This window comes from Oculina patagonica, chromosome 12 (assembly GCF_052425735.1).
Source record: "Oculina patagonica isolate OP01 chromosome 12, crgOcupat, whole genome shotgun sequence".
In the NCBI taxonomy this organism is placed as follows: domain Eukaryota; kingdom Metazoa; phylum Cnidaria; class Anthozoa; order Scleractinia; family Oculinidae; genus Oculina; species Oculina patagonica.
The window spans coordinates 11,148,367-11,160,779 of record NC_135769.1 but is presented as its reverse complement, the minus strand read 5'-3'; the positions used below and the strand labels follow the sequence as shown (position 1 = coordinate 11,160,779).

The 12,413-nt window shown below is 37.5% G+C and overlaps 1 protein-coding gene across 3 annotated transcripts; it reads left to right on the top strand.

Moving 5' to 3' along the window:
* The first annotated feature begins 1,440 nt into the window (after positions 1 to 1,440).
* LOC144631952 (uncharacterized) lies at positions 1,441 to 10,098 on the top strand. 3 transcript variants are annotated; one of them, XM_078490538.1, is made up of 2 exons: positions 1,441 to 1,467; positions 8,455 to 10,098. In XM_078490538.1, the coding sequence occupies exon 2, from the start codon at positions 8,491 to 8,493 to the stop codon at positions 9,940 to 9,942; it is 1,452 nt and encodes a 483-aa protein (XP_078346664.1). In that variant the 5' UTR covers positions 1,441 to 1,467; positions 8,455 to 8,490; the 3' UTR covers positions 9,943 to 10,098. The 3 variants fall into 3 exon arrangements, with proteins under 3 accessions (XP_078346664.1, XP_078346666.1, XP_078346665.1); XM_078490540.1 differs by lacking the exon at positions 1,441 to 1,467 and adding an exon at positions 3,802 to 3,904; XM_078490539.1 differs by lacking the exon at positions 1,441 to 1,467 and adding an exon at positions 6,594 to 6,641.
* The last annotated feature ends 2,315 nt before the right edge of the window (positions 10,099 to 12,413 follow it).

Here is a 12,413-nt window from a genome sequence, read left to right as displayed (position 1 = left end):
GTTTTCCTTTTGCTAATTTGTACTTTCTTACGAAATCAATCTGCATTCCTTTGCACTCCATTCCCCATATAATTTAATCTGTCATCAATAAATCATACCTCAAAAGAAGCGTCCCATAAAGAGACATACGAAAATAACTGCTCAAACTCACTGTTGTCAAACACAATGTTGTGGAGGATAAAAGGCGAAACTAAATGGTGGGAAAAGGGGATACAGTTGAATCCCGATAACTCGAACCTTCAAGGGAAATCGAAAAAGGTTCGAGTTATCGGGAGTTCGAGTTATCGAGGGCAAAAATAGTAAGAAAATGACCTTGAGGGGAATCGGAAAAGGTTCGAGTTATCAGGATTCAACTGTAGTTACTTGCCTGAAAAATACTGCAGATAGAGTTTTCCTTAAGAGAGTATTAAGAGATACCGACAGCACAAGGACCAGGGGGAAAAGGGCCAATAGCTCGAGAGAAATACTTTTTATCCTTAAAGGAACGCCCCTTCTACCCTCTGGGATGACATTTTACATAAACCTTGGCATATCTATAAATAACACATATTATGCGTGAGCATTAACATGTTTGGTTTTATCGGGTTAATGGATACATTCCATTCCTGCAGGGTGTCACAAAAAAAATACAGTAACGGAATCAGTAACTGTGATGACTGTATGGCAGTTTGAAAGTTAAAAAAACACTATCACAGACAAGATCACTTTCTGCAAGATGCTAAAATATGTTGCAATAAAGCTGGCAAATAATCGGCACTAGGTACGGATTGGTACGGATCAATGCAAGAGCAGAGAGCACTCCAATTCTGAACGACCGACAGCATAACGCAATATCGGTAATTTAATATGGCACCCTCCCCCCCCCCCCCTTCCCCCACTCCCTTAGGAAGTGAAAAAAAAAGCAAATGTCCTACAGGATAAGATGTAGGGCTTAGCACATTTTCAAAGAATTTTATTAGGGTTAAGACATTTCCAATGGATTTCTTTTGGGGTGTACATGTTTTCGACGGATTTCTTTAGAGGTAAGCATGAAAGACCTGTCCTCAACAGGGAGTTAGAAATATTACCCAGTCCAATACTTCGAAAATATTGAGCCGGTAATCAATAAAGCTTTCTGGCTGGCTAATTTAGTAATGGACCTTTTTAGCTGTGTATATAAAGTAAGTCATTTGATTAAACGTGGTTATTATACCACAACTAAATTATCTTACAAACTGCAAAAGCGGGAATTTGTTAACCTTTTGATCTATTAGCCAATAACAAGGACTTTCATTATCCCTCCATTTCAAACTCCCAGGCCGATCTGCTACTAAACGTTACACGATAGTTAAGAAATCAGCCCGAAGTATATGTATTTGTTGGACCGCGATCACCATTATTGACATAATTAGCCTGTGGAATTCACTATCTCGTTCTGATTGACTGATTTCCTTGTCCTTTGATCTCTCGCTCGCCAAGATGCCGTAGGTATGTTTTTGTTTCACTACTTCATTTCTTAGATAGTTGATTTATTTTTGCCGTTGTTTGTTAGATTGAGTGCACATTTCGTCTTGTAAGTGCTTTCGGAAACAACGTTATTATTTAATTAATGGGTGGGATGAAGGAATTAGAGGGACCACGATCCAACCGATTGCGGGTCTCTAGCTCTATGTGTTATGTCAAATTGCATGCGCTTCAGTTGCAGTGTTATTTAGATATAACTTAACATCTTCATCTTCCAGTTTCATCGCTTTATTTTCGGGACGGACTATGGGACGAGCTAAATACATTGGAATCCAGATTTCTCGAGCCCTCGATTTCTCGGACCTCCCGGGTACTCGAACCGAAACTCGTTTCGCTTGTATTTGCTTCAATCAGTCGCACTGCAATTTTGCTCCTGATATCTCGAGCTCCCGATTACACAATCAATTTTCTTTTACCTTGGAGAGTCCTTGGAGGATCGACAAAACGGGATGCCACTGTATTGGTCGGATCTAAGATAGAACTAGAGTCGACAAAGTTTCATAAGAATTCAAAGTCTCGCTCTGGGTTGATCACACACTCTTGTTTCTGTCGTGCACTCTTTTTGAACCAGCTCGACTTTGCATTTTCATAACCGCCGAGAAGATCAAGTTCAGCTGAGTTTTTGCTCATGCTTTCGATTCGCGAGGCAGTTGACCAGTCTTTGCACATACCGAGAAGCATATTCAGGCGCACAAGCATCAGCTAGCCTAGGTTTTCGTTCGTCCAGTTAAATTGCGTGTTTCTAATATAAAACGCCAGTATAACATTTTCAGGATTATGAGCTGACAAAACAACCTAAAACAACATGAGGTTATCAGTCCTGGTTGAGTTCCGTTCAATTACTTTTAAGTTTTTCGTCCTAGAATGGGCCTTAAAAATCAAAACTTCACGATACGTGAACAACTATAAAATGAAAGGGACCTATAACGTAAAAAAAACAAATTGAAGTTTAATTTATTGCCATCTTTCGCGTGACAGCAGCATAAATAGAAGCTTTTGAGACAGAGCTTTAGATAAAGAAGCTTATCATGAGTCACGCAATTTAAGTTAGCCAGGGATTACAATAATCTTATTGAAGTGAACGGAAAGGCTTCGCGCGAAAGGTGTACCTTTCTTAGGCTGGCGGTAAACAAAAGGGTAGGGTTTCGCGTGTGTATGTTGGAGTCTACAAAAGGGTTGGCAAAACTGTCAGGGTAGTTTTAATCAGGCCCACCAAGTGGTTAAAGTAAAAAGTTAAGAAAATAGATACAGTACCTTACTGTAGGTATATGAAAGGGTTTATACCATTTTCTCCTTCGCTGCGATAAAATGAATTCTTTAAGTTGTGGTTTTAAAGCTGTAAAAAAACGCCGAAAAATAGAAGGGCAAAAGTCAGAAATTGGTTCCAATTTGTATTAAAATGTGTGGAAAACTAAATACCCAAAAAAGGTTTTTATTTTGCTCGTCGCGTTACTGCGATTTCATGAATATTTCCTAACTTAAATGGAACCTATGAATAATTGGAAAAAATAATATTGTAGTCGAAAAGTCTTAAAAGCGGGAGCCACTCAATAGATATAGAACGTTTTACTGACAAATTTAATGCTATTTACATAATGCATTTATTTCCAGCTTTTCGCGTAACAGCTCAATGACAACATTTTTATAAGCCTTTTCTAATCATCATGATTACCAACCTTTTAGAAACATTAAATTGCATAATTATTTTAATTTTCTCTTTGTATTCTTCTACCCGGTCTTCGATCGCCCAAGGCTTGTTTGCTGTCATGCGGTCATTTCAAAACAATCAGTTTAACGCCGTTGATCGTCCCTTCACTGCGAGTAAAACAATGCTGTAGCATTAATTCTAATACGGTTTGGAACTTTGGATTTTGAGTACACACGGCTGATTGGCTCAAAAGTTATTTTAACATGAGATCGTAAAAGCGTGTTTTATTGTTTTGGCCGCGTTAAGTGAGTATTTCTAAACCAACCCGGAATTAATTAATGAAACTTAAGAACTGTGAATAATTTGCAAATGTGACAGGTCGTAAAAATGGGATTATACTAAGAAGATTTATCATGAAATAACGCCGCCCTGATTTAATTTGACAGTCCTCGGACTGCTTCGTCACGAGAGACTAGAAATATACTTTAACATGTTAATTCCGGAAGGCGCATAATAATAAGTCTTCCATCACGACAAATTTGAAATTTAAATCAGTAGAGAAATTTACATCGCGGCGAGCGCGAAACGACTTTTCATGCCAGTTTCAACTTTACGCCTGTTACATTCACTAGAAGAAAGTACGTGGGGCTATTCTTGCCATTCCTGTAAGCTGCCATCGTCATTAATAGCCTATGGAAGATACTCTACTAGTTGATTTCTTTCCTTTATAAACTGTACACTTTAATCGCCAAGGTAGGTCGAAGTTGCCTCGAATTTTGTACCTCTTTTATACCATGTGGTCTTTCAAAAGATAGAAATCGTACTTCTGTATTCCTATTCCGAATTATGTTATTCGAACTATTATTGGCCTTTTTTTGAAAATGCTTATTATCACTACAAGCCCTACGTTTTTAGAAAGCATTGTTCGAAAATGACACTTGCTATGTAATCAAACTACAGTGAATTACAAGAATTCCTCTCATTATGAAACGAACATACAACTGGACATTATAAAATATCGATGCGTCCACGTATGCTAACACATTGAATAAGGTGAAAAGTGTGAAATTATTGTTATATTGTAAATGTGTCGTGTTCAATTTGACATCTCTTTTGTTCGCTGCACTCATGCCCAAGGCTTAATCTCTGAAATAAAAACAAGACAAGGCCTTGTCCTTAATAGCACGATATCCTAACGAAATTGCTTTAAGTGAAATAGAAAGTTATTAATAAACTCTTATTTTGATCGTGGAAATGCTTCATCATACAGGCATAATTCTCGCTGCCATCAACGGCCAAACTTAGTCATTTCTGCTGCAAATTTTGCTTGCAAAAAATGTTTGTAAAGCAAGACTTAAAAAATTAGATTCAAAGCATTTCATCTTCATAAAGATAAGAGTCTAAGATAATCCTTTGAAAAAGAAATGTATTTAAGCTTCGTGGAACACAATCACCTGTCTTGTAACTTTGACAGATTTACATATACATGTAATATCAAAATGGAACTGGTTACATTTATGTTTAGTGACTACATATAGCTTTCGCTTTTTATACCAGGTTACCTTTTATTCTGCTGGCCTAGCTAAAGTCAAACTTTGGGGAGGCATACTAATTTTTTATTACACTGCAAAACCGTTTTGTTACTCTGTGGTTTCATTGACTTTACAGCGCAATTATGTATTACGGCCGAGAAAACATGAGAACTAGCTAAGATCTTTTGGTTTTAACAACTTGACAACCTAGTACCAGGCTCCTAACTCTTGCGAAGCACACAACAATTATGTAACAATTTGTCATGAATGTTATGATCAATCAGTTACGAAACAAGAAGCATTTTGTTTTCTATTATTATTATTTTTACAATACATGACATCAAAAAGGGGGTGGGTGGTCTGAATTTCGAGTCAAGTCATAGCCTGTAGTCATTTCCGAGGCGTAATCCATGCACAAACTCGAAGAGATTTCAGTGCGTCATTGCAAATTCAAACTTGTCATATAAGCTAGTAATATCAATGTGAGCCATTGTCACCATCGAATATCGGATATGACAAATTAAAAACAAAATAAAACTTGAAACTATGAGCCCTAAAAGTGGCGACAGTTGCCTACAAGATTTGTTCCCGTACGAGAGTTTCAGTGATTTGACAAGTAAAAATTTGGTATTTTGAAAAGCTTACCAGAGTTGGTCGCCCGGGAAGGTTCACATGAAATAAAAAGCACAAAAAGTACAACCTTTTTTGCATGCTCTTTTACTGGGATTTTGGACCCTCCTTTTCAAGGAGAGTATCTTCCAATGCTGCCCTTTACCTCTGTTTTAAAAGAAGGCTTGTTGCAGAACTTTCTTGATGAACATACATTTCGTTTTTGTGAAAATGATAAACGTGGGTAAAACTCATTTCCACAGAGTTAGCCAAGACGCACGAGTTTATTTTTGAAATATAGACTATCGTGAATATTTTTCATCGTGTGAAAACTGTTATTAAAGTTACTGGTAAAAAAAAATCAAATTTTATTTAAACACGCAACACTTAAGAGTACAAACAGTTCTCGTTAGAATGTGTACGTGTGTAAAACTAAACAATCTATATACTTCTGGCACAGAAGTACTTCCTTTTAAATTTTGATTCATAATAACTTCCAATTACTTATATTTAAATTCTGGTAGGGACTTCCTTCCAAACGGTATTAATTAAAACCTTTCCCACGACGATTTTAAAATTCGATTAAAGGACGTACTGTTTACTCAAAAACACGTAGAATCACTGGTAATCAAAGCACACAATGGGGTTTTACATGGATTTCTTTCCCTTTGATGTGATGCAAAAAAGTTTTAAAATTGATGTCCTGGCATAAGACATAAATTTGCACAATTTTTTGTTTTAACAGTAAAAAAACAACTGTAAATGCTGTGACGCAAATAACATCTTTTCGAAAGACGAGGTTGGTAGGCACCCACGGTTATGATATCGGCATACTGATCTTTTGTTTTGGATCTTTTTGCTTTACGGTATCGCTCATAGCGGCACCAAGAAATTGCCATTTTTTTCTGATTTCACGCAACTTCTTGATTCTTATGAGCATAACTATGCTAACGGCGAAATAGATGAGTTGATGTTGCTGGACTTAAATCGGAAGTGGTTTAAAGAAAAAACAATCATACTTTTGTGGTTTATTGGTAGCGAACAAGCGGACACAAGCAAGGTGTAAATTAGTTCGACTTGAATAAGACTACACTTGTCAATAATGCTATTTTCATAAGATTGTTTTTTGTGTCAGGTCTTGTTCGCTGATTCTGAAAACGAGGCAAAATGCAACTCGAAAACAGCCGGGTTATTTTATTATCTTACAACGCTTTCAGCAAACAGTAAAAACATATGGATACTCGTGATAATTTATCATGACTTATTGATGAGCTTCATTGAGGTTGCTGAAACAATAATATTACAGGTCTGTGGTAGCTTGAGTTAACCAAACCGTCTTCGAGACTTTGGTAAGTTGTATTCAAAATGCAGAGGAAATTACCCGCTTATATATATATTTCGTCCAATGTATTTACAAACTAAAATTAACGCGGAAGTTAGTATCTTGTCGAAGTCGATAATAGTATTTTTCAAGTTAAAGGCCTACTTTAATTATTATCAAAGCTTCTTCGGTCTTGCCATTAATTTCGCATAACTTTTGCCGCCAGTCCCTAAAATTTTCTTATTACACCTTAAATATAAGTGAAACATCTTTTTACCGGTACAAACTAAACTTGCTACGGATTTAAGCTAAAATTGCCGCTAGTCCTAATGTCAGCCGACCTACTGAGAGCCGTGAGCCAGATGGCTTTCGCCTCTTCCTAATACATTACAGAAGCGTAATCCTTCGATATTGCTCTTGCTGTCAAAAAAGTTGATTGAAATTATATAATGCCGAAACTACCTGCATAGGCAGTGAAGTGTGAGTGAGTAGAGTTCGTAAACAAGATTAACATTTGAACTTGTCGAAACAGTTAGCTAGCTGGATGAACACAAGATTCATGACATAATTTTGATTACCGAATTTCATTGTTGTGGATTATACTATGACACCGTTTGATATCATGATTTATTCAGATAAAAACAATGTCTATTCGGCAAACTCGATAACAGTTTAAGTTGTAAAAAGAATAACCTGCCGGCTATCTCGGCAACGAACAAAGGAATTATAATAGCTTTCCAATTCTCTGCAACCTGATTTGTATATTTACATGCACGTAGCTAGCTCGACTTGAACATCCACTTTAACATGGCTTTTTCTCGAGTCATTTAACACATTTTCAGTGGAAGAAAATGTTGTCTTGCCTACCGGAGAGCGAAAATCTGATAAATATATCTAAAGTTATAACGAAGCGCGTTTAACGTAAGATTTTTATTTTCCTTTGCAAACTTTTTCATTTTTATCAGAAAACGCACGCCAATATTTCCGTTAGTACATAGAAAATTTTTTTTTGAAGTATCTCATAATAATGTCGAGCACCCTACATAAACTTTCATTGCCTATGATAACAGTGTTGATCCGATGTCAGATAGAATTAGCTTGACATCCCTCGACCTGTTTTACTACATAATAATTTGAAATGAAAATCAAAGTCAACGACGTTTCTGAGAACAAGATGTATGAGGCGAATAGGTCTCGGTAGCCCAAGCTGAGTTGTTTTCAGATTTCAGTTTTCTTTTACCAAAGCTATGCCTAGTACTTTGCCGTCCAGCCACTTGGGTTGTTTACCCAACTACACTGCGTAGAGTACAATCTGCGACGCGAAATCGAATATAAACACCTCGCTGTCTTGTTTATGTAGTCCTCTTATTTATTTTGGCCTCACGAGGGCAAAAACACAGATCAGAGTCAGAATTTCGAAAACGAAAAACGATGGTTAACAAATCACCTTTAACATTTTTTACTATGCAGTCGCTGTACAATTTTACTCGCTATTTCTGACAATAATAAAGTTCAATCGAATGTACCATGAATTCAAATCTAAAAAAGCATTAGAAAAGCTATTTAGAATATCCAGTAGACCCAATATCTATCGAATAATTGGTAATCTCGATTCTCATCCTTCAATGGCCTGCATGTTGATACTTGCGATCGTAAATAAACGCGCATGTCAGCACCCTTGCTGAGTTAGACAAAGGAATGCTGCAGCAAACTAAATATGCAGCCTAGCTGAAAAGAACGATTATTCAATGAGTTTTTTATTTACTTCAGCGAATAAATATTAAAATTCAAAAGAGACTAACAATTTGTTCTTACTGTTTTCTTATTTCCTATCTGTCCAGCTTGGAACTCGTAATCCGAGGGAAGAGGACATCGATATGGCTGGTCTTGGCACAAGCTTTATTTCAGCACGACTCATCAAAAGCACCAAATTGCTAGTAATACTGTTTTTGGGTTTAATAATATTTTTCACCAATCTTTACTTTCTGAAAATATTTCCAACGACAAAGGAAGCGCCAAAGGACGTAAGGACGATCCGACCAAGCGCTAGCCATCTTATGACGCCCAGCACGTTTATCCAAAGAAAGAATGTTACGGCCCCGACAACTCCGCCAAAGAAGGGTGTTGCAGGGAGTCTCGCTTTTACGTCGCGTACCCCTGTGAAAATGGATAGATCATGTGCTCATAGAATACGTGAAATGGATGGTGGAATAGTGTTTTTCAGACACTTTACTATACGATCAAAACTTGGCCGTGCTAGGGTTCTTGAAACCTACTTGGAACACCCTGAAGAAGAAGATGAATTCTTTACGTTGGAGAAAGGTTTCTTCACACTGTACTGTGATGGTGATAAGAACAAGGCGAAGGAGTTATTACGTGTAGCCAAAGAGTATGACGCGTTAGCCCCTTGGATCATGTCCCTGGAAGTTGCAAAGCCCTCGCTTCCTATAATACTTCGAGTAAGTCGGACATTTCAGACAGGCCAGTACTTGGCAATTCAAAGGATGGAATATGCCAACGTGTACTGGACAATTATTGACCTGTTGGACATTTATATCACAACACAACGCATGGAAATAGAACCAGAAAAGCTTAGCATAATTCTAATGGATGCTCATCCTGCTTCTTCTCTGGATCCTTTCTGGAGTGTCTTGTTCCAGAAGCTAATAAAGCTCACCGATCAAATTTTTACAGAGTCAAACGACGTTGTGTTTGAAAACTTAGTCTGGAGATATCCGCGGGACAACTGTCCATTATTGGACATCAACCTTCAGTCACTTAAATACATCCAACCTTTTAGATCTTTTGTGTTAAAGCGGTTTGGTATTTCATCTGGTGTACGCTTGCGAAACTGCACTCGGCACAAGCTTAACGTTCTTGTCATCTTCAGAAGAGATTACAAGAATCATCCGAGGAATTTAGAAGGTATTATCGACAGGAAAATTGCCAACGAGAAAGATGTCGTAAGCGAAATGGAGAGCGAGTTTTCGTCAAAGGTGAACATTATTACTGTCCAGTTAGACTCGTTGCCATTAAAACGTCAGTTGGAACTCGTTGCCTCATCAGACATTTTCTTTGGAATGCACGGAGCTGCTCATGCATTTCCCATCTTTATGTCGCCTGGTGGTGCAGTAGTTGAAATGTTTAATTTGGATTCTGATAACTGGCATATGAAAAAGATAGCTACTCTCTCGGGACATTACTATGTTAATTGGACAAATAGAAATTCAAAAGCATACAACAGAGAAACAAAATCGACGACAATTCCTGCTGGAGTTCCCTCGATGCTGTTAACAAAGGCATATAAGAAAATTTGTGTTCCGACTTGACTAGTAAACGTTCCAAGTTCCCCTCTTTTCTGTCTCATGCAATTTTCACAAATAAAAAAAATCTTTATAATTTGTACCTCAGTTTGGTTTATTATTATCTCATGTTTATTTTTTCTACATTTTTTCTACATTTTGTAAATACAGAAAAAGACTTAGGGACAGTTCATTTTTTATTAGGTTGGGGAGGGGCTGGTGAGATTTGAAGGGGAATATGCCAAAAAGTATGGTCTCAAAGGAGGGCCGGCCGAAATAATATGGTCTGTAAGGGGTGGAGGGGTTTTCACTAAAAAGAATATAACTACACGTGATATTTTACCTATATTTTACATTGTTTTTGTGAACTTTGAAATTCATTTTCTCAGTCTCTGATAAGAAATTGTTGTTGGTGTTATAAAGGATAAATACTTAAATATTTAGCTTTAGAAAAAAAAATAATGCAGTAGGATTTGAATTATCCTGGTACTCGATTTTTGTCCAGTTAAAATTAATTTTACTCAATTTCTTGATGGATTCTGTCTTAAGTTCTCTTCAACATGTTCTATCGTTCCTGTCATCTCCATATTTAAAGCAAAGGCAGATTCCTTAGTAGCGATTGGAAAAGGCTGCTGAATCCGTTAGTAACGAGGGTCATTACTTTCGAACTTAAGCCTGCGCGCGACGCAAATACAAACGCAAATGCAAGCGATGTCCATGCGTAGAACACAAACGCAAGGAACGTTAAATACGCAGACGCAGTTGTATTTTTTTTTCCAAGATGGCGAACAAGCCATACTTCACTCGCTTCCGTTGCGCGTGCATTTGCGTTAGAATGTTTACACGTTAAACAAGGGCAAATGCAATCGCAAGCCAGGTACAAGAAAATTGACAATTCTCCATTCTATTGCGCTTGCATTTGCACTTGCCTACAATCGAAGCGCCGGTCGCCATGTCTTTTTCCTAGGGTTACATATTGTTTGCGCTTGCGCAAGGTGGTATCTGCAATGAATTCTTTCGTTACGGAACACTTTTTGGTAGATTTCAGTTAACTTGGAAGCAGTACAGTGTTCTTTTATTGTAAAAGGCCAGTGTCCTTTACCTCTTTTTGAACAAGGCCTTCAAATACGAAATGACTGGAAAAATAAAAGAAGAAGTCTACGGCGCCTACCGAGGACCTACGGCAGACGCGAAGAGCGATGATGATGAAGATGTCGACGACGACGACAACAACGACAACGACGACAATGATGACGTAAGTCAAACTGCTGTCAACCTGAGTTGTCGAAATATTATTACATCATACAACTCGTTTATGAAAATTTTCCTTACAATAATAACTTTGAGCTCTACCTGTGAGCTAGTGAGTCAAGATAACCTTTTGATGAGGTTTTAGTTCACTTGATATAAAGAAAGTTCAAGCAAGGGAGCAGGGCACTTCCCGGTCAGTCATTGAATTTTCGCAAAAGCCCCTGGAACACAAAAATGTAGGCCAAGGCTTGCTGCATGTTTGCAACGGCCTATTTAATTCATTAAGCCGTTGTCTTCAACCTTTCTTTAGCTACCTACTCGGAAGATTATAATAATAATAAAACATTTAGCTTAGCTTGCTTATGCAGACAGATTTATCCGCCTGTTGTTTCGTGTATACTCGACCGTGTTAAGCAATAGGGGAACTCCGTGTACGTTTAAGCCAAACATTAGCTTTGCCATCATAATTAATTTTTTATCATTATCTTCCTAATCATGGATTACAGAAGTATCAATCTGTGCTCATGTTTGTTTTGGCAAACACAGAAAAGTTATATAGTAGGGTGATCAGCAATACTCGGATTCACCTGAAAGTGCGCATAGGAGTCGCCGAGCGGAACACATTTACCGCTGGGGTTTTGGCGCAGTGATTCGCAATTTTTGTTTAGTTTGCTCCGAAAATCACGATAATGATAAATACGTTAGCCCTCAAACATGGAAGCAAAGTCAAACCATCACGTAGAGAAATGGCGAGTTGATAAAACTTCCCTTGCGTTCGTTTTTGTAAGACATCTTCAAATCACATGTGCCATGCTGCTAGTACATTGAATGGGGCTTGCTCTACAATATAAAGATCGGTATCTGTTCGTAATGTCGTCATATGATGCTATTAAATCCTCTATCTTGGATTTCTCTATCTTATCATGACGTCAGTAAATAGCATAAATCGATTAAAAATATATTCCAACACAATAATGGATGATGACGTGAACTTAAATGAACTAAGACTGCAAAGTAAGTAAAATATTCTCAAAAAATCAAAGAATTATATCCACAAATTGGAAATTTGTGTAAACCTGCATGTCTAAACTATTTCAAGAACCGTGGACAGACCCTTGTTCGTCCAAAGTTACAGCTTACCGTAAATGATTGATTAAGCACCGGGGCACTTATTTAATTTTCCCTGTTAAAGGTGCGGCACTTCTTCGGGAGAGGCGCTTATTTCAACTACCGGTAAAACACTGAGG